The sequence below is a fragment of the Hibiscus syriacus genome, unplaced genomic scaffold (assembly GCF_006381635.1).
Source record: "Hibiscus syriacus cultivar Baekdansim isolate YM2019G1 unplaced genomic scaffold, ASM638163v2 tig00111769_pilon, whole genome shotgun sequence".
Lineage (NCBI taxonomy): Eukaryota > Viridiplantae > Streptophyta > Magnoliopsida > Malvales > Malvaceae > Hibiscus > Hibiscus syriacus.
Genome location: NW_024063172.1, coordinates 3,171,764 through 3,191,935, shown reverse-complemented (window position 1 = coordinate 3,191,935; position 20,172 = coordinate 3,171,764). Strand labels below are relative to the sequence as shown.

General features: G+C 35.3%; 1 protein-coding gene, 1 long non-coding RNA gene and 1 pseudogene across 3 annotated transcripts; 2 read left to right on the top strand and 1 right to left on the bottom strand.

Annotated features, from left to right (window-relative positions):
* Positions 1-1,926: 1,926 nt before the first annotated feature.
* On the top strand, positions 1,927-4,648 carry LOC120169755. 2 transcript variants are annotated; one of them, XR_005520690.1, is made up of 6 exons: positions 1,927-2,001; positions 2,167-2,225; positions 2,851-2,918; positions 3,012-3,074; positions 3,861-3,970; positions 4,527-4,648. It is a non-coding gene; the product is annotated as an uncharacterized LOC120169755 (long non-coding RNA). The 2 variants fall into 2 exon arrangements; XR_005520689.1 differs by lacking the exon at positions 4,527-4,648 and adding an exon at positions 4,099-4,282.
* Positions 4,649-7,370: 2,722 nt separating this feature from the next.
* LOC120169753 lies at positions 7,371-8,916 on the top strand (annotated as a pseudogene).
* Positions 8,917-9,052: 136 nt separating this feature from the next.
* Positions 9,053-12,557, bottom strand: LOC120169750 (probable GTP diphosphokinase RSH2, chloroplastic). The gene is made up of 6 exons (XM_039177874.1): positions 11,467-12,557; positions 11,193-11,378; positions 10,501-10,961; positions 10,030-10,188; positions 9,600-9,951; positions 9,053-9,387 (listed from the first exon to the last, which is right to left on the bottom strand). The coding sequence occupies exons 1-6, from the start codon at positions 12,181-12,183 to the stop codon at positions 9,079-9,081; spliced, it is 2,184 nt and encodes a 727-aa protein (XP_039033805.1). The 5' UTR covers positions 12,184-12,557; the 3' UTR covers positions 9,053-9,078.
* Positions 12,558-20,172: the final 7,615 nt, after the last annotated feature.

The window sequence follows — 20,172 nt, the reverse complement described above, 5'->3', positions numbered from 1 at the left end:
ATGCGATCAATACCGATAAATTTACTCGGTGACGATCCTCCTGTGGCCTGTCAGAGACTTAAACATGAAGGTACAAGGTAGAAAGAATGGTGTGAAGATATGATTATTCCAATTAAATCTTCAAGTGGGAGATTGTTGACTAAAGCACCGAAAGGTGCATACAATTAATGCACCGAAAGGTGATTTGTTTTTTTTGTTGAAAAATGGATGGTATATTTATACACTTTAGTCACTAAACTTTAGGATATTTACAAATTAATCCTTAAGCTTCAACTATAAATACTCTAGCTCATTTAGCTTCAAAACCATCCCAAAGCATTCCAGTTTTCTTCCAATACTAGAGAATTTAGAGAGTTTCTTGAGAGTTGTTTTCTCCTTTTTATCAAGAGAGAATTATCATTGTTTTCTCCTTGGTAGATCAAGAGAAGTTGTAATTCCTATTTTCTCATAGTGAAATTCTTCTACCGTTGCCCGTGGGTTTTACCCTATATTATTTCGAGGTTTTCCACGTAAATTTTGTATCTCTTTTATCTTAATTTTTATTTTTCTCAAATTATCAGTTGTGATTTTGCTCTATTCAATAGCCGTCTTCCGCAACAGAATCCACTTACACCTATTATAAGACTAAAAGTTTACTCTTAAAGATCGTTTGATGAGTAGAAATAGAAAGTTGAGATTATCTCATTTTTTCTCTGTAAATATCTTCTCATTTCTTACTGTTAATCTTAGTCGTGTATTTACACTCATCCAACGATCCTAAAAAGATGCATCCCGTCTCATATATATATATATATATATAATCATTCATTTCAAAACTGGCCTTATAAACTGCCTTCTTTTCTGGTCATAATATATAGTTAACTGAAGATTCTACGATGTAGTGGGATGACAAAAAGGACTAAAAGCTGTAAATTACATGGTAAAGTGATCAGAGACATGATGGAAGTGATACTACTGCTGGAAATGATTTTTACACCATTTGATCATCTAACTTACCCTTACCTTTTCATGATTTATGTTGTTAACTAGATTTGCTACTGCACTATTCTTCCTTTATTAGGGAAAAAGGGTTAGATTTCATGATTTTGGTCGATCCTCATTTGGGTTTCTAGACATAAATATACATACTAGGTTGTCAAAAGCACATTGATTCGGTGATTATTGTTGATTGAAAAGAAGAAATGAAACATTCATTGCTTGATATTACAGTGCTGGTTACCATCCCATACTCTATTTTCGAATCAGTCCTTGAACTATTTCGTTTCCTCACTTGGGTATCTAATTTTCCCCCTACATCGTTAATAAGTTGGGAGTTTTAAATCTATAGTCCTACATTATAGAAACTAATTGAATTGGATTGGTTAGATATTAACTCACTTGAAAAATATTGAAATATCAATTAAAAACCATATCCTGAGAGTTGAACTCAATATCAATTGAATTTGTTTACAACTCTTTTATTACAAAGTTTATTCATTTTACCTAACTTGTACTTGAAAAATCTTTTTTCACTCACAAAGTTAATGCGAGCATTTATTATAAATTGACTAAATTTAATGAAAATAAAAAATTAATTATTTTTAACTTTTAAATCATAGAAATATGTCACTTCGTCAAGACTAAAATTTATGTATTAAGTTGTAATTTAGTCCTTTGTTATTAATCCGTACATTATGTATTAGTTGTAGAATAGATTTATATATTTTTTAATTTGATTATTATAGATTCTTTTGATTTAGTCATATTATCTTTGTATTATTGTACTAAGACTAAAATTTTAAAATTAAAAAAGAATAGGGATTAAAATTGATCAAAGTAGGATATAAAGATTAAATATAAATTTTATTTATAGTATAGGGACTAATAACAGAGTTTGATCAACTTAAAATTCTTCCTTGGAACTAGCAACTTCTTCAACTTCTTCAAGCTTGCTCTAAAACTCGCATCCCAACTTGTGTCTAATCATGGCAGCAACTGAGTCATCCAGTTCTGTTCGAAAAGGTCAATCATCGCATCCACCCTTTAGAAAGCTTATGAACTAGTTTTCTGATTTGCTACTCGAATGTGAAAACTCTTTATTAAGCTTGGATTTTTTTTTAGGTTTTCTATTAATTGTTTTCATATCCCCAATTTGTTTATTTATTTATTTTTGCAATTTAAATGCAGTTGTTATTCATCTCAGAGCAACTGGGGACGCTCCGATACTAAAGCAAGCCAAATTCAAGGTATTTATTTGATTTTGCCCCCCTTTTGCATCAATTTATAACCTCGAGAGGGTCTAGAATTCTTCAATCAACATTCTGGACTTATTCTTTTATGAGGAAAAATAAACGAGGCCTCGATCACATGATAGAATAATTCTATATTTCCCGTCAGATTTTTTGATTAAATTATATATATTTCGGAGCTTTTATCCAAGGCTTGGCTTGAAGATAATGTAAAGCAAGTGCAAACTGATGGGGCATGTTTTGATGGTGAACTGTGTATATCCTTGTAATTAGAGCTATTTTATTCGGACTGTCATAAGTGTCAAACACAGATATGTATCCAACACGGGTATGGCTAGAATTTTCTAAGATCTTTGGAGGTTATATCTCCATATCTAAGTGTCGGGCACAAGTACTTCATGAAAAATGAGGAGTCCGAGCAACATAGGTTAGAAGCTTAGTTTAGCTTGCACATAAATAATTTGTACAATTTTAGTTGATATTGCAATTCGATTTTTGTGATTCACTTGAAACAATTGCTTAAATCGTGTTCCTGAGTATGCATTTGTTTTGTGTGTGTATATATTCATTCAATATCCTCTAGCATGTAATGGTTGTCATTGAATGAAATGTATTGTTGCAGATACCTGGAACTGACAAATTTGCTAAAGTAATTGATTTTCTACGCCGGCAACTGCACCGTGATACTTGGTAATTGATTTGTGTCTGTTACATTTTTAGTTTTGTCAGATAATTTTAATTCTCTTGTTTTCATTAGTACTAATTTCTTAGCCCTTGTTGCAGTTTGTGTATGTCAATAGTGCCTTCTCACCGAACCCAGATGAACTGGTGATCGACCTATATAATGTAAGTCATGATACTTGGTTCCTTTCTCTTGCTAATTTTAGTTATGTGAGTCAACTCTGTTGGAGTATTAATAGATTCTTTAAACGGGGAACTGACTTGCATTGCATATCTCCATTAATTTCTAGATTTTTTTCTCAGAAACACAAACTGAAATAGGAAAGAACAAAGATATTTAGCTCAGAACTTATTCTTTTATGAAAATGCTCATCATCAGAGACAACATGTTTTTCATTTGCACGATGACAATGACAAAAACCAATCTACGGCCCTTACTTTATGGCATTAAGTTGGGCATATAGCATATGCTTTTCCCTGAATTTTCTGTGCCTTAATGTACAGAGATAACTATTTAGCTAAACCCTGCAACTGTTTCCTTTTATCTTACATTGACAATGGGGACCATAATGGCAGAATCAAATGAGTTTTCACATGAAATGGTCCATTACTTCAGAGACTTCAGTAGATTGGTCTGAGTATCTGACAAAAAATGTTCATTGCGCTGAAAATAGATTCTCTTACACATCTTTTGTATCCACCATTAGACATAGTTTTCATAAAAACACCTTGAAGATGATGACTTCAATATGAAAAGAAAAAAATTTCTTCACTTGACTGCATGATCTCTGAAAAATGGAGTAAATTCTCTCTTAAGAGGATGCTACTCCTTTACTTGCTTGTGTCTCCTACTAATTTTCAAACATATTGTAACATAGAAATTTTAATTACTTAGTCAGCCTTGTCGATGTTTATCTGTTAATCTAACCCAGCCTGCCTTTGCATTTTCAGAATTTCGGTTTTGATGGTAAACTGGTGGTCAATTATGCCTGTTCTATGGCATGGGGCTAAGTCCTAAGATAATGGATCTACTGAGAGTCTGAGATAAAACTGTCAACTATGTAAAATCTACACACTTTATTTGTTTCCTTGAAATTCTCCATCATGAATAGTCCTTTTTAGAACCATTCTCTTTAATATTGCCTTTTTTTACATCTTTATACATGAAACAAGGATTCTTCCCTAGCAGGTACTAGCTTCTTACTTCGACACAAGCAAGGTAATATCGTGGGCGGTATTCAGTATCAACTTGTGATAATTGTTCAATTCGTTACCATTGATTTGTAATTCAAGCCAATGGGCTAATGATAATCACACCCTTTTGTTTGTGTTTTTCTTAATGCAAAAGAAATCATAGTTTGAGTTTGAAAAAAGGTTTCAGGTTGTGAACGTTAAGATTCAAATTTTATTTTAGCAATAATGGTTTCGTGTCGAATATAAATTTCAGTGCTTGAGGTATGCGAGGACCGATATATTGTCCATAGCATACAATGATGGGAATGATGGATCTTTTTTTTTTATAATACAAGGCAGAAGCCTAAAGGGAAATATCTTTACTTTTTAAGGGCTATACCATAGTCAAAGAAGTCTTACAAATTCGAAGCATGTTTCCTCCAGGGAAGAAGATAAAAGGTAGGTTATCAGAGTGGGTGACAGCAACAAATAGATAATCTTCCGCTGGCCCTGCACTGTTTGGTTCACAACTTTATAATCACAAAGCAATCCTAGCCACAAATTTCAAGAGCCAAGGTATTGAAACTTGAATGTCAAATGGGTACAATTTTATGGATTTTCGTATCGTATCCGCTCTAATTGGGTCGGGAATAGGCATAATTTTAGTGGGTAGTGGGCGGGTGTGGATTTAGAAAGTGGTATCCGTCGCGGGTAGTGGGCGGGTAATGAGTTTGACACCTTACCCGCCCTGCATCCGCCTGCCCAGCAAAATATCCATTACATTTTGGACCATTATGAATTTAGGTGTAATTTTAGAGACTAATTTATAAATTCTAATATTGTATAAGATATAACGTGTTATTTAACCAAATATTAGGGATAAGTTAAGTTTATGAATATTTTTTTCCTTTCAAACCTCTCATTAGTCATTACTATGCTGATCTTCAAAGGCAGTCTGGGTTTTACGTATTTCTCAATTTCATCTGTTACTATTAAGTTTTTGTCGATCTTCAAATGATGTTGGATTTTGTGGTGTTTTTGGTATAAATGATTCACTGTCTTAGGATATTGGAAGGGATTGCATAATAAAATACTCGTTTTTTTAGTTAAAATATTGAAATCTCATATCAATCTGCATGCATTGATACTGGTTGGAACTTATCAAAACTTATCGAAACTGTAGAAACGTACTGAAATTCGGATTGGAATGGAGATTAGACTACTTGATATCAGTTTCGGGCAAAATGAGTAAGTACTAGTTTTATTTATGTGTTTGTTGCTTATGTATAACTTAAGTTTGTTGTCAAGCGGGTCTAGCAGGGTACATCTCTAGTTAGGTAGTGGTTGTGGGGATGGATTTGAGAATGTACCCGCGTGGACGGGTGTGGATTTAAAAATTTTTACCCATTATGGGTGGTGGGCGGGTGGTGGGTTGAAAAATATTAGGTGGGTATGGGTATGGGAAGGGGTATCTACACTCGACCCGCCCGTTTGCCATCCCTAATTGAAACTGACCCATCATCCAAGTGCTTATTTTTACTGATTCCATTATTGAGACCTCAACTACCTGCAGGTGCAAAAAAATCTAGTGTTAGGAAATGGACAAATAAATGTGAAAAAAACAAAAATTATGGGTAGGAATTGATTTTTTATTTTTGCACTTAATGAACCCTGGAATTGGATGTAAGATCTAACAAAGACCCATTGTTGTTGTCGTCGTTGTTGTTCCTTGGTGTCGAATCCCCTCAGAATTGGTGCACTGGTTTTTCAGTTTCTTCATCTTTCTCTAACTTGATTGGCTTAGCTGACTTGATATCAGTGCGCAAAACAAAGCATTTCTGGTGATACTGCTCTTCGTGTTACCCAATGCTTTGAATCATTCTCAATGGCGGATAGGAATCAGGTATAACTCTTACACTCCTTGAAGCTTCAGGGAAGAGAGATCTTTCATCAATTCCTTCCCTTGTTCCATGAAGATACCTATTAAATAAAGAACAAGCAACTTTTACAGATATTATACAAAGACGAGAATGTAGAAGGGTTTATCCAAGCTATTAAAAAAAGAACCTGTAATCAGTTCCGGTTGCAGAATCCAGGAAATGGAGAGATGGAACTGGTATGCATGAATCAGGAAGTCTTGTGGAAGTGGAAGAATATGAATAAAGAAAAGGGTCGAAATGGGTGTAGGTTTCCGATGCCATGGGAGAAAAAGAGAATGAAGAAGTAGAGCTGGAAATGGAAATGTTACTACTGATTGATGGGACAGATTTTGAAAGGGTTGAGCCTGTTGTTGATGTTGACGATGAGGCATTACCTTCCACGGACTTTCTTGAACGGTTCCTGCCTCTATGCATGTGCCTCTTACAGTACTTGGAATCTGGGTAAGCTTCTTTCGAGCACCTCCATTTCTTCCCATCTATTCTCCTGCACCTCCCTGGCTCTGGCTCTGGTTTTCTGCCATAACCCACCTGATAACACTCCCACCGTGCGTGCGTGCGCTGTGTGTGTGCGTGTGTGTCGCGCGCACGTGCGTGTGCTGTGTGTGTGTCTGAATGTATAAATAAATAAATAAATAGAAGAATCCACCGAGCGTAAATATTTATACAAATTCCCTACTTGAGCCAACCAAGCATTCCAAACACCATCCAATGCCAAACCAACCATCCAATGTATCACTATCCTATATTCATATGTGACATATTGACATCTTATCTGAATTATTGATACTTTAATTAAATACATTAAATTCAATTATAGAACATACTTTACTCTAATATGATATTAAAGTTATACAACATACTTTAATATGATATTCAAACTCAAAATAATATTTCTCTTATTATTTTTTTTATGAGTGACTCGATATACAATTTTTTTATTTTCGAAAATGTGAGATATTACAATTATTATTAATATTATCAAAAAAGGGATAAAATATATAAATAGTCCCCTGATTATAGGATAATGTTTTATTGAGTCCTTTAACTATCAAAAAGTTATAAAATGATCTTCTAATAATAGACAACATTTGTGTAATTTTTTTTTTACTTTCCACTTAATTATTCTTTTGTTATTTTTTGACCAGATGAGAAAGATTACAATCTAACATGTATTTTTTTTAAAATATGATCATATTTGTTTTGTGTAAGTAGTTGGGTGTTTAATAAATTTTTTGATGTTTTCTATTTTAAATTTAATGTATTTATTAAATAGTTTATTAAATGTAATATAAAAATAATTTACAAGTTAATTTATTTAGTTTTGTTTGTTCTTGCAATTCAACTTTTTATACTTATTATTATGGGTCTAATGACTAAAATTTCATAAACACGTCTGGGTAAACCCAAAGGCAATGGCAGAAGGCGAAGAGTATTTTCCTAGGGATGCTAAGATTGTCAAGTCGCTGTTGAATCAATGGGCGTTGAGGAATATGAACCTCGCGTTATCCATCAGTTTCTCGAGCTATGGTATCGCTATGCCGTGGATGTATTGACGGATGCGCAGGTTTACTCCTAGCATGCTGGGAAGCAAACCGTTGGTTACGATGATGTCAAGCTTGCTGTTCAATCTAAAGTCAATTTCAGCTTCTCACAGCCCCCACCCAGAGTCAGAGAGGTTGTTTTGCTTGAAAATGTTGTTCCCTACTTTACATTTAACTAAATTGTTGTTATTGTATATCTTGTTATCGCTTGCTGGATGGCGGATGTGAGAGCGAGTTGTCTTCTGTGGGATTCACAGCTCTCTCGAGGTTTTGCTACCCCAAGATTCAAACATGTGGAGGCACACCTTCATGGTGGTAAAACCTTGAGAGAGCACCTGAGAGGACAATTCAGATTTTAGCTTTGTATGGTTTTAATCTATGGGCCAAGTTTTGACAAGAAATATGTTTCTTTGTGTCACAACTTGAGTTAGCTTGTGGAGTCTTGTCATGAGTGCATAATCCGGAATGTCTTCTTTGAGTATATGCAAGTCCTCAAGGTTTTGCGCAGCCTGAAGTTGCATCGTGCCAAGCATCATGAACACAAAACATTATTGTTCTCTTGGGGCATTCACACTTCAAGGATTTGTCGGCCAGAGGTGTATCTCCTTATGTTCAAATTGAGAGTTTGGGATATCCTGAATTTGAATTTGGAGAGACATACCTTCAGCTGATAAATCAATCTGTGGCGTCTCAAAAAAAAAAAAGGACTTTATCAACCTGTGCTCATGATGTAGCTATGCAACCTGGGGATTTTCTTTTCTGCACCTGCAAAAGTAACATAAATCTTGCGTTTCTGTTCCTTTCCCCGTTTTCTTAAAAACCAATCATTTCATGTTCGTTCTTGTTTCAGTAGCAGTTGATATCATGTTCTTGAATGAAGCTATATTGAATAAAGATCGTGAAAGTGGTTTTTATGTTGTTAGGTGCATTTGGAGTTAGCTAGAAATAGGAACGAAGTTCCATTGCCAAAGGCAATACCGGAACCTGGAATTCCCCTACCACCTAAGCAGGATACATTGATAAGCACAAACTACCAATTTGCTATCCCTAAAAAGCAACCGGCTCAAGCAATGGAAGAGACTGGAGATGAATTCGTCGCAAAAGCAGAAGACCGATGTGCCACACCCAACATCTCAAAGAGTATCGTTTCCTCTCACTAAGCGCTCCAAGTGAGGATACGTTTTTGTACGATGTTTCAACATCTATGTAGGATAATATATGTTTTAAGCTTCATCATATGTTCATCAAAGAGAAGCTTGATGTTTAATCCGATATCATGATGTAATGGAATGGATCGTTTGTAATCTGGTCAAGTTTCTGCTTTCAATGTTAGTGTTAGTGTTGCAATTTGTGCAATATTTTCCTGTATGCTTGTGAACTATGTGCGATTGAACTGTCAAGAAACACGATGCACAAAATTAATGGAGGAAACGACCAAGATATCAATCGCTTAATTCATTGTTGAATCCAGTTAATTTCATAGGAAGGCCTGGTACTAGAAAGAATTGAAGGGGGTCAACTTCTTGAAGCAACCATAGTACTAGTGGAAGGCCTGGTACTAGAAACAGCGAGACCTCGGTTATACATGCGCTGTATCTCTTCCCTGTACTCTGTCAATGACTTGTCGGGTATTGATGGTGTTAGTTCCACCACATCACCCATCTTCAGCCTGCATGTAGCATCGCTCATTGGCTCACGGTTCAGCCTTGGCCTCAATTCTTCCTTCGCAGGAAACCCATCTGGTGATGATCTCGAGCTTCCCCTCCCAACTCTTTCCAGCAAATCCATCATTGTCGAGTTCGCCGGAAACTCTTGCACCGACATCTGCAACATACATAACAACCATAATATTCAGACCAAGTTTCCGTTCTCCATTTATTGATCTTTCTACAAGTAAAATGAAACACTCCCAAAGCATAGCATATAGGTTTACTTCACATTTGCCTTCTATGTCAATAGAAAGATAGAAGTCTAGTATGTGGACTGCAATGACCGTGCTAACCTGAAAACAATGAAGTGCAATTTAGGAAACATACCTTATCATTTTCAATCATTATAACAAAGATGGGCCCATCCTGGCTGCAATGAGGCTTATAAGAGAACGGGCAATCATCCGAATGAGTAGGGAAGGTGCAGGGTGGCTTGACAGAATCGGTGTAGCCAATTGCACATTGGTCCTTGCTCATTGTTTCACAGTGCCAAGTCACAACCCATCGAGCCCACTCAACCATCTGAAGTACAAATGAAGAGTACTTACAGTCACCCTCCTTGTATCTCCAATGAGCTGCAAAGCCAAACTCAGCTTGCAAATGCATCTCCTTTGTTCGAATTTGAACTTCAAGCGGAATTGCACCTTCACTCATCACCACCGTGTGCAAGGACTGATACCTGCGAGTTAGAAGGTAGTTTTGCATTTTTTTACTGATCCATCTAAGAACAAACCCAACTTGTTAAGCTATAACATACCCGTTGAATTTAGGGTGGCCTATATAGTCCTTCAACTTTCCGGGTACTTCAGACCATAACTGGTGAACTACTCTCAAAGCCTCATAACAATCTTCCTCATTTTCTACAATGATTCGTAGTCCATGAATATCATGGATTTCATCCATTGTCAACTTTTTCCTGCCAAAAACAAATATTGTAACTGGTGTTAAAATGACCTACTCTTTCACCCTTACTTAATCAGCTGTTAAAAAACTGTAGAAAAGATTTCCTGAAAGATGAGCCTATTCTGATAAAATATTAGATTTTCAATTAGTTGGACTTGTAGACAACAGCATGTGTGTGCATGCCGCTGTGCAATTATCTCTCAATTAAAGTCATGCATAGGGGTGAATGTGCATGTAAAAGAATATCTCCATGGCCCTCTGCCTGCAATGGGTGCTTGTGTGTATGTAAGGAAAGATGGAAGGAGGGAGACAGAAAATAGCTTACTTCAACATCTTTGAATAAATGCTATATAAGCTTTTATGTCGTCCAGAGAGAACATGGTAAGAAATTTCTCTATCCTTCAGCGCTCTCTCGAGTTTCTCTATAGCAGAAGTGATCATTGCCTCATCAAAGGAGTCCACAAGCCTAGATGACAGTTCTTTGTGCTGTTCTGGATTTAGATGCTTGAAACATAGATTCTCCAATTGCTCCTTCCAGCTAGAGATTCCTAACCGGTTGGCCAACGGTGCAAATATTTCCAAAGTCTCCTTAGCAAACCTCTGTTGCTTGAGAGGAGGCAAAGCATCTAGTGTTACCATGTTATGCAACCGATCTGCCAATTTAATAAGCACTGCTCGTGCATCTGCCATGGCAAGGAACATGGTGTGAAGGCGATCTGCTTCGACAGTTTTGCTCGCCGTATTATTTTCCCGTGCTAGCTTGCTCAGATGGCTAAGTTTAGAGACCTATATGGATGGGCACGATAATAGCATGATCAAAATCTCGCAATAGCACATATCCATTCAAAAGAATATTGATTTCTATAATACAATAAAGGAAATTAAAACCATGTGACAGCCATGAATATGCTTCCTATAATGCTATAAATGCAACATAAGCCACTCCTAATACTAAAACAATTCGGTTTAGCAAGAACATCACTAATACAGTATGCAATTGAAATTCATATATCTTACCCCTTCCACTAAATCAGCAACCCCAGAACCAAATTTCCCTAAAATGTAGTCGTAGCTCAAGAATGCGTCATCGAGGGTATCATGTAAAAGCCCTGCTGCAACCACCGTGGAGTTAGCACCAATGGATGCCAACAACACTGCTGTTTCTACACAATGTTGCAAATAAGGATCCCCGCTCGCACGCATCTACAGACAAATAACATTATGCAACACTTATAAACAAGGAGAGACCAGCAGAACATCAATAACCGAACATTAATTTCTCTGTTTATACCTGTCCTCTATGCGCCTGCTCAGCTTCGTAAAATGCTTTGATTACGATATCTTCCGAAAAGATTTTATGCCTCATTTGTGCACCTAAAAGCAATTCCTTAACATAAGGGTCTGGATCTATTTCCTCCATGAAATTATCCTCCATAGTGAACGGCAATTCATCGACACAACTACCGCTTCGCACCTCGGAGCTCGGGGAATCATAATGAACACAAGATCCCAATGCACCCCTAATGAATCCATTGAACAGACGATTTGTCCCTACACGAAACGAGCCCTGGAAATTCACATCCCCGCCCTTTTCGCGAACAATTAGCATAGGAGGGCTGCTGCTGCTACACGAAACCGGGGCCTGAAACACCGAAACCGGGCTCTGATTGGCTTTCAAAGAAGAACCACCGAATTTACTCGATGAGTAACAAAATGAACTGCTTAATTCCTTCAAATCTTCCCCTCTATGGGACCCTAAATCCTCTCCCCCGCTGCTGGAAAAGCTTGATTTTACCGTGGGTGAGGAGAAAAGGCACGATAGGCCACCGACAGCAGGTCTCTGGGAAGAACCGGAAGCCGTCGCTGAGGAAGTCGATGAAGATTTCGAATTCAGATCCAGATCGTAAGAAGCGTGAGAATTCATGTTGATCTGGATAGGCGCCGAGCACAAGCTGCTGGGCGTGCTCCTCGGTGGACTAGCGTAAAGAGCTATCGTCGAAACCGCCATGGCTTGCGAACAACCAAGATAAATCCCCCCAAAATAAATTGTTTTATGGTTTTAAAACTAATTAAATGTCAAAACCCAGAATTTCCCCCCAAAGAAACACCAATTTTTCTCAGGATCCAAACAATTTTCCCTCAAAAGAAAAACCCAAAAGCCAATGAATTTGTTAAAGGAGACCCAATTGAAACCGTAATAGTAAGAACTAAAAAAGTAAAAGAAACCTCTTCGATTCTCGATTCTAAACGTATATTTATACTGTCATACATATGCATATATACACACACAAACAGAAAAGAAAAAACAAAGAATCAGAAGGAAAGAAATTGTTTCGAAGAGAAGATTGAGGCACAGTATTTACAAATATATAAGCAAATTTTCCATTTGTAAATCGAAAAATGAAAGGAAAGAAGAGGGAGCCAACAAAGATGCTGGATTTTTTAAATGAAAGCTTCAAATTGAAAGAGATAGCTTAGCTTTCCTTTCTCCTTTCATTCTTTTCCTTTGAATAATGTTTCTTTTCTAATGGAGTTTTATTATGAAGGGAAATTGATTTGAGGCAGGAATAGTAACATTTAGATTACGAAAGTACCCTTTCTGATTAACTGAAATTTCTGGATTAGGACAATTTGGCTAACCTCGTTTTTGGTTAATTAAATACTTAATTATCTGCTGTCGTTGTGACTTTGTTTTAAAGGCGATAAATTTTGGTTCCAGTCCCTATATCATACTTGAATTTGAAATTTAGTCTTTTGAATTTATTTTTACATAACTCCGTCTCTATTTTTTGTAACTAGTTTGTTACTCCAAATAGTTCATATCATTAATTTTTTGATATTATGAGTGATTATTTGATATAGTCGAGTCAAATCGATTTTATGAGAAATATTTTATCATTAAAATTTTATTTCAAAATTTTTTGAGTTAAATTCATGAATTTGGATTCGAGTTGAATCGAATATATTTACTTGAATTTTTGTCTACTTTTAAACATAATAATTTATAATACTATGGTATCGATTAATTTCAATTTAGATGTCTCTTTCTAACTATATATGATATATATATTCTTCATATTCTTTTTTACATACGCAAGTAAGATTTGTTTTGTTATTTAATATTTCGAATATCTATTAAAATTATATAATATATTTATAATGTTGTTTTTTAAAAGAATACATTTTGTGGAGAAGTATGAACAAATCTATCTCAATGGTTAAAGAAATTATTGTTATTTATAGAGGTCCCAAATTTGAGCATCAGAGACTGCAATATATTTGAGCGTTCATTGTCAAATGTTGATAGTCTTTAGAACAAATACTCTCACTTATAAGCATCTTAGATTAATAAATAAATAAATTTCATGGAAAAAGTATTAACAAGGGTTTTAAAGAATTAAACCATTGATGAAAAAGAAAGAATTTATAAAGAATTAAAGTTAATGACCAAATTGAATAAAATATAAAATTAAGATATTAAATTAAAAATTACTTTTAAAAAAGTGAAATTGAAATTACAGAAGTAATTTATTGTGATGAAGGCGCATAAAATTTAAATTTATCAAAAATAAATTATAATAGAATGATAAATTGAGAAAATAAAAAAATCAATGATTAAGTCAGAAAATAATTAAATCACTTATTAAAAGATTAAAAATAATGTACGAATTATATGTTAATCTAGTCGGAAGAAGTCGTAAATTAAGTTGAAAAGATATCCTTATAATAAGCCTTTATAATAATTGGTCTTGATTAGTTCGTCAATAAATAAGATATATATAACTAAATTAAAAAAATTAAAATAATATTATTTGTTGGTTTAGGGTTTAGGTTTCGAGTAAAGTATATGAATGGTCCCTGACTATAGGGTATTATTTTATTAAGTCCCTCGATTATTAAAAGTTATAAAATAGTCTTATGACTATAGAATGTTTCTTTATTAAGTCCATCGCCTATCAAAAGTTATAAAATGGTCCCCTGACTATTTATGATATTCTAAACCTGTATTTTTCTATTAAAAAGTTGACGATATTATGAGTTGAATGTTAACTTGTTAACTGTGATATGATAAAATATATCACATAATCTCAAACGACTATCACATCACAGTCATCATGTTAACATCCAACTTAGACAACCGTCAATTTTAACAAAAAAGGACGAGTTTAGAACATAATGAATAGTCGGGTGATAATTTTACAAGTTTTGATAGTTAAGTGATCATTTTATAACTTTTAATAATTGAATGACTCAACAAAACAACACCATATAATTAAATGATCATTTTATAAATTTTAATAATTAAGTGACTTAATAATGTAGTACCTATAGTTCCGAATGGTTTGTATACTACTTTACTCTTAGTTCTTATATTGTTTAAAGATAGTGTTGGAATAACAATGGCATTAGAACTCTAATTGCCTTTTACTCTTTTAGGCTTTATTGCTTTGCATTAAGACAAAGGGAATCAAAGACGGTACGACTTAAATAAATAGTAGTATACACACGTGCAAGCCCACATGATTTACAATTTATTTACCTATTTATGTTGTTCCTTTTGGTGCACAACAATTTGGACGTGGTGTGGTCCATTACCATTTTATAGAATTTTCTCTCAAATTTCTTAAATTTTTTTCAGGATAAACTGCAATGGCGGTCATTTAACTTTTAAGGTACCTTCACTTTGTTCATTGAACTTTTAAATTTTGCATTATAATTATTAAATATTTAATTCGCTTTATTTAGGATCATTGTTGTTAGCTACCATTAATAAATGCTTACATGGCAAGTCAAAATTTAACTAGGATTCCAAATTTGTAATTACTACCAAAGTTAATTGTAACAACCCAATTTAGGGGCTAAATTTTAGGATTATAAAGTATTAAATTTAAAGTGGTATTTTGAAAGAAATTGAGGTTGTAAAATTGTAAAGTTAGCAAATCGTTTTATAAAATGTAGGAAATTCAGTGACTAAACTCATAATTTACCTATTTTTCTTTTGGAGAAAATTATAATCCTCACCCCCGTATGTTTCTACATAATTGTTTCCCATTTTCTCTTTCCCTCAACCCTCATTTGAGCTTCAATTTATTCATTGTCCGACCACCGTTGTAACACCCCAATTTAGGGGCTAAATTTTAAGAAATTATAATATGGTAAATTTAATTGGTATTTTGGAAGAAAATGAGGATTAAATTGCAAAATTTCAAAGTTGGAAGACCATGTTATAAAGGGCAGAAAATTCAGTGGCTAAACTTATGGTTTACCCATTTTTCTTTTTGAGATATTATAAACCCCCATCAGACGCATATTTTTCTGGAAAATTCCAGTTTTCCTCTTCCCCTCAACCTCTTTTTCAACTCCGATCTACTCGCCGTCCGACCTCCGATCGACGAACCGAAACCACCATCGTGTTCGTTGTCAACCGAGGAACAAAACCCCTCAAACCTTTCGTCGTGAATCATTGTCGTTCGTCATTAATTTCAGTCGAAAGTATCGTCGGTAATAACTCGATTTTAGTTGGTTTTTCATCGATTCACGATGATCGGGTAATCCGTTTACGACACCTCCCGCACCATCGCGTTCCTTACATCGTTCCGAGTCTGTCGGTGTCATCCTTGGTCTCCGTCGACGGCGGCGCGTGAGGAGGTGAAGCGATCAAAGTTTCCGACGTTTTGGAATCGAGCTCTCCGCCGTTCAAATTGTGAACCGATCTTTGTAAGTGCCTCAAATCGCTTAAAATAATTTTTAGGAATTTTTTCGGGAATTTTCCGACACGGGGTTACTGTTCACGCGCCGCACGCGCCACCACCTGAGAATGGGCTTCGTCTGGAAGCCTGAGGAGCCGTTTGAGCCGAGCCGCTTGAGCTGAGCCGAGCCGTTTAAGCCGAGCCGTTTGAGCTGAGCCGAGCCGTTTGAGCTGAGCCAAGCCGAGCCGCCTAGATCGAGCCGTTTACTGTTGACCACCGTTGACTGACGTTGACTACAGTTAACCAAAACGTTGACCAGCTTTGACCGGGCATTAAACGACCTTTGACTTCGACCGAGTATACCTATCTTGATAGTTTTCGACGTTCCAAATCCGATTTCGTAATCCGTTTTCCAAAATTCGGACCCGAAGGCCTCGATATTGCCGGTCAAACCCGTTGACTTTGATTTTGACCGAAAATTCCAAATTTTCGAAAAGTCATACTTTATGCTTTCGACGTCTTGAATCCGAATCCGAAGTCGGTTTTGCCAAATTCGAACCCGGTAAGCTATTTTTGACTAATTTATCACCCGATTCGATCCGTTTATCGCAATTAAGCTCCGTTTCTGATATAATTTATGTTGATATGTATCTGAGGAATTATTGGAAGTTGAATTGAAGATCAAAGGCGTTCGAATGGAATTTTTATGGTCGATCAGTATTGCACGGAAATCGAGGTAATACTTTACTACCTCTTTATGCTTTATGGAACATGTTGATATTGGTAAATGCATGAATAAGATAATGTTGGTCACTTTTGTGGAGTTGAATAATTTATTCACTCGATATGAATGTGGTAGAAATTCTGTAACGGAATACGGATCGAATGACTAAGATAAGAGATTGATAATTGTTAGAATTAAATTACAAGTTTGTGATGGGTGATAAAGAAATCAGCTCTGGATTTGTAACTTATATTTTATATCATCAAGGGTTAAATGTTAAAGATACTTGGATGAAAAATTATGAGAATACTCCGATATGGTAAAATTACGAAATTACCCTTATGTTGGAAAATGATAAGAATTGCCCTGGAAGTTGGTTAATAACTCTGAAAAGACATATTGAAATTATCCGGTTAAGAAATTACGAAAATGCCCTTGAGAGATAAAATAGTCTGATTTGACCCTGAATGAGAAAGTACTTTGAGGATTTGTACTTAACTCGATTAAGTACGAATTTAATTGTTAAGATCCTGTCTTTGTACAGAAAAATTTATAATATTCCGTTTGTAAAATCTGAGAAGACACTTGACTCGAAAATATTCGAATAAGGAGTAAATACTTGAAGAGTAATTTATCGGAGGTATTCTGCTGACAGAATTGTTCGAAAGGACTGAAGTAAATGATAAGATTGAATTAAATAATAAGACCGGATGGAAGGAAATGATTGAAATATTCTAGAATTATAAAATGACCAAATTACCCCTGGAATGGAAATGACTCAAGAATGTCACCAAGCTCAGGAATGAATGGATACTCAAGCTGTGAAATGAATAGAAGAAAAATGTTAAGCACCAAAATGACCAAAATGCCCTTATGACCTAGAATAAGTAAATGTCTTGGATTAATTAAGAAATCCAAATAAACATGGATGTTGTGCTACCAGTAAAAGTTGTGGAACGCAACTTAAGTGATTAACCAACGTTAGTACTATATCATTACCTGAATGATATAAGTATCACTTGAATGTTTGTTCATCTTCTCAAATTTGGATCGATGATAATTCTGGAAGTACTTGGCGCAGCTCAACTCTAGAGCGCATACAGTACTAATAAGTGGGTAGTCGTTAGTCAAATCAACCACGAATACCAGAATGACTTTATTATATTAATAAGTTGAAATGAAATGAAGTACAACGTGTATTTGAAATTCAGAAACGTCTGAATTATTCTGGAAAACTTTAAAGTAATCGGGATAGACTTGCTTACCAAACGAACTAAGTAACATCAGTGACTAAGGATTAAATAGGTGATTTGATGAGTTTGGAAACACTGTTGAACTTACATGATGAATTGTCATTATGGGTTATGAGCCATGGATCAAGTACGTCAGTATTTCCTGATATTGTTGAAACGTGGAAATGAAATAAAGACCGTTGGAAGATTTATTCAGTGATGATTATGGGGATGATCTATGGATCTGCACTATGGTATTAAAGAGTGAATACACTGGAAGGATAATGAATTGACTTGTTGACATGCATCAGTTTGAGAGTTGTGTAACTCGAGTTGTTTGATAATATGATCGATAGTCGTAGATTGTAAATGACTTGAATCTTCGATTCTATATTTCATCTAAAATCACTTCGGTCATGTTTGAAAAAAAAAACAAGTAACGCAGATGGAAAAGATTCTGAATATCCCATTTGGTTCAATTGGGCTGAAATCCTATGAATTTAAAGTATATTCATGAATACCCCTGATTGTTTGGGTAATGGAATCACTCGCAGTAAATCTGAATTTAGAATTATTATGTATAAAGGTTCCTGAACGTTTTCCTAAAGCACACGAAAATATAGTGGGATTCTAATGTATCAACATTAAATGTCTGGCTAGATCGGTTAGTAATCGATTCTCCTCAATAGAACCTTGTTCCAGGAATTCGATCAAATTTCATAAGTTTCATGTTATCCAAAATGATAACTACTGGAAATACTGGGATTCTCTAGTGTGTTCCCTACTTATTACTGAACTGTTTTATTGGTTTTAATATGTGGTACACCGAATTCATTGGTTATTGTTTTATTGATGCACCAATTTAATGTGACAATTTATGGAATATGGCTGCTATCTAATTTTTGTTTTGAACTGGTATATGATTACCATGTTTTTGGATTTATGGAATTTGTGTCACGGTGCAATTGAATTTTGGAATTGAATTACGATGGAATAGCTCTGATCAAGCTAACTGGGCCTAATGTGACTCTTGAGGGCCCCAAGATGTTTCATTAGGTCGGCTTTCCTTTGCTGTGTGCTTAGGGTAAGCTATATGGACTTATTGACTTGGGCTTAAGGATACAAGCTTCAGAGCCTATCCTTAAGTCGGCTTTCTTTTTGCTATGTGCATAAAGTAAGCTATATGGAAAATAATTTTGGGAACTACTGATGGTGTACCAGAAAAGGGTTTAAACTATGATTTTCAAAAGTTAAACTCTTTTACAAAATTGTGAGATTTACTGGACTAAGATTTGTACCTATTATTTTATTATACTGTTGGAACACACTAGACATCCTATTCGATCTCCTGAAAATATCATACTTTGAAAGGTTTCTTATGAACTGAGATTCATGGCTTCTACTCTATGAACTTCTAAGGGAACCCCAAATTATTCTGCAAGCTGGTATACATATGATTCAATAAGGAAATTATATGGCTTTCCATTTATCTACATGTCATGTAGCATCATCTGGTAGTTCTGTATTACTGAGCTTTCCAAAGCTCACTCTATTACTCACATTTTCAGGTTAAAACAATTATACCAGTGCATCTATCGACTTCAGTAAGGGAGTTCTTCCGGCGTGGTTGCAGAGTATGGTACTTGTGATTAGGGGGCATGTAATTGTATTTTGATTTATATACGAGTTTGGAAATCTGTTTTATTTTTAAATAGTGATAAATGATTTTATAAGTTTACATGTTCTGATAAAAAGTTTTAAAATTTCCGCTATTTTTACGGTGGGTCGCTCCGGTGACCCTAATGTGACTTCCCGAATCGGATCGGGCTAACCGCATCGGTTTGGGGTGTTACATTATGTGGTATCAGAGCTATGGTTTGAGTTAAAATTTTCAAGTTAGATCGGCCGGTCGAATGTCAAAATATGTCTGATCAGTACATGCCCCTAGACTGCAATCATACCTCTCTGAGCCGGAACTCCAGGGCTGAGTCCTTATCTGTAACGAATAAACCGAAGTTTCTATCCGTTAAGGCTATACTTGTACAAAAAGGAATACCAGTAACATCTGTCTTAACGCAGTAAAGTACCTTAGCCATGTGAGAGTTATTCATCTGAGAAATTCTGACTCGACTCCAGAAATAAAATTGAGATATGTTGCTGCTCTATGAGCCTATTCACGTAACCAAGGCTGAATTGATTTCACAAGGATAAAGTTGTTTTGATTACTTACTTGGACTGAGGGAGAATTCTGAAGAGATTGATTACTCGAGAAAATTTTCGTTCAGATTCTTTTATTGAAATGAGGAAGATTTCTGATAAGAATGTATACTCAACTGGTTAAGGATTAGTGA

What these genes read in the sequence shown, in the direction of transcription:
- LOC120169750 (XM_039177874.1), bottom strand. Translation starts at nt 12,183, where the DNA reads ATGGCGGTTTCGACGATAGCTCTTTACGCTAGTCCACCGAGGAGCACG. An exon ending in AGCAGGCGCATAGAGGACAG is followed by an intron (nt 11,379 to 11,466) that starts GTATAAACAGAG and finishes ATTTGTCTGTAG; the next exon opens with ATGCGTGCGAGCGGGGATCC. An exon ending in TAATGATTGAAAATGATAAG is followed by an intron (nt 9,388 to 9,599) that starts GTATGTTTCCTA and finishes TGTATGTTGCAG; the next exon opens with ATGTCGGTGCAAGAGTTTCC.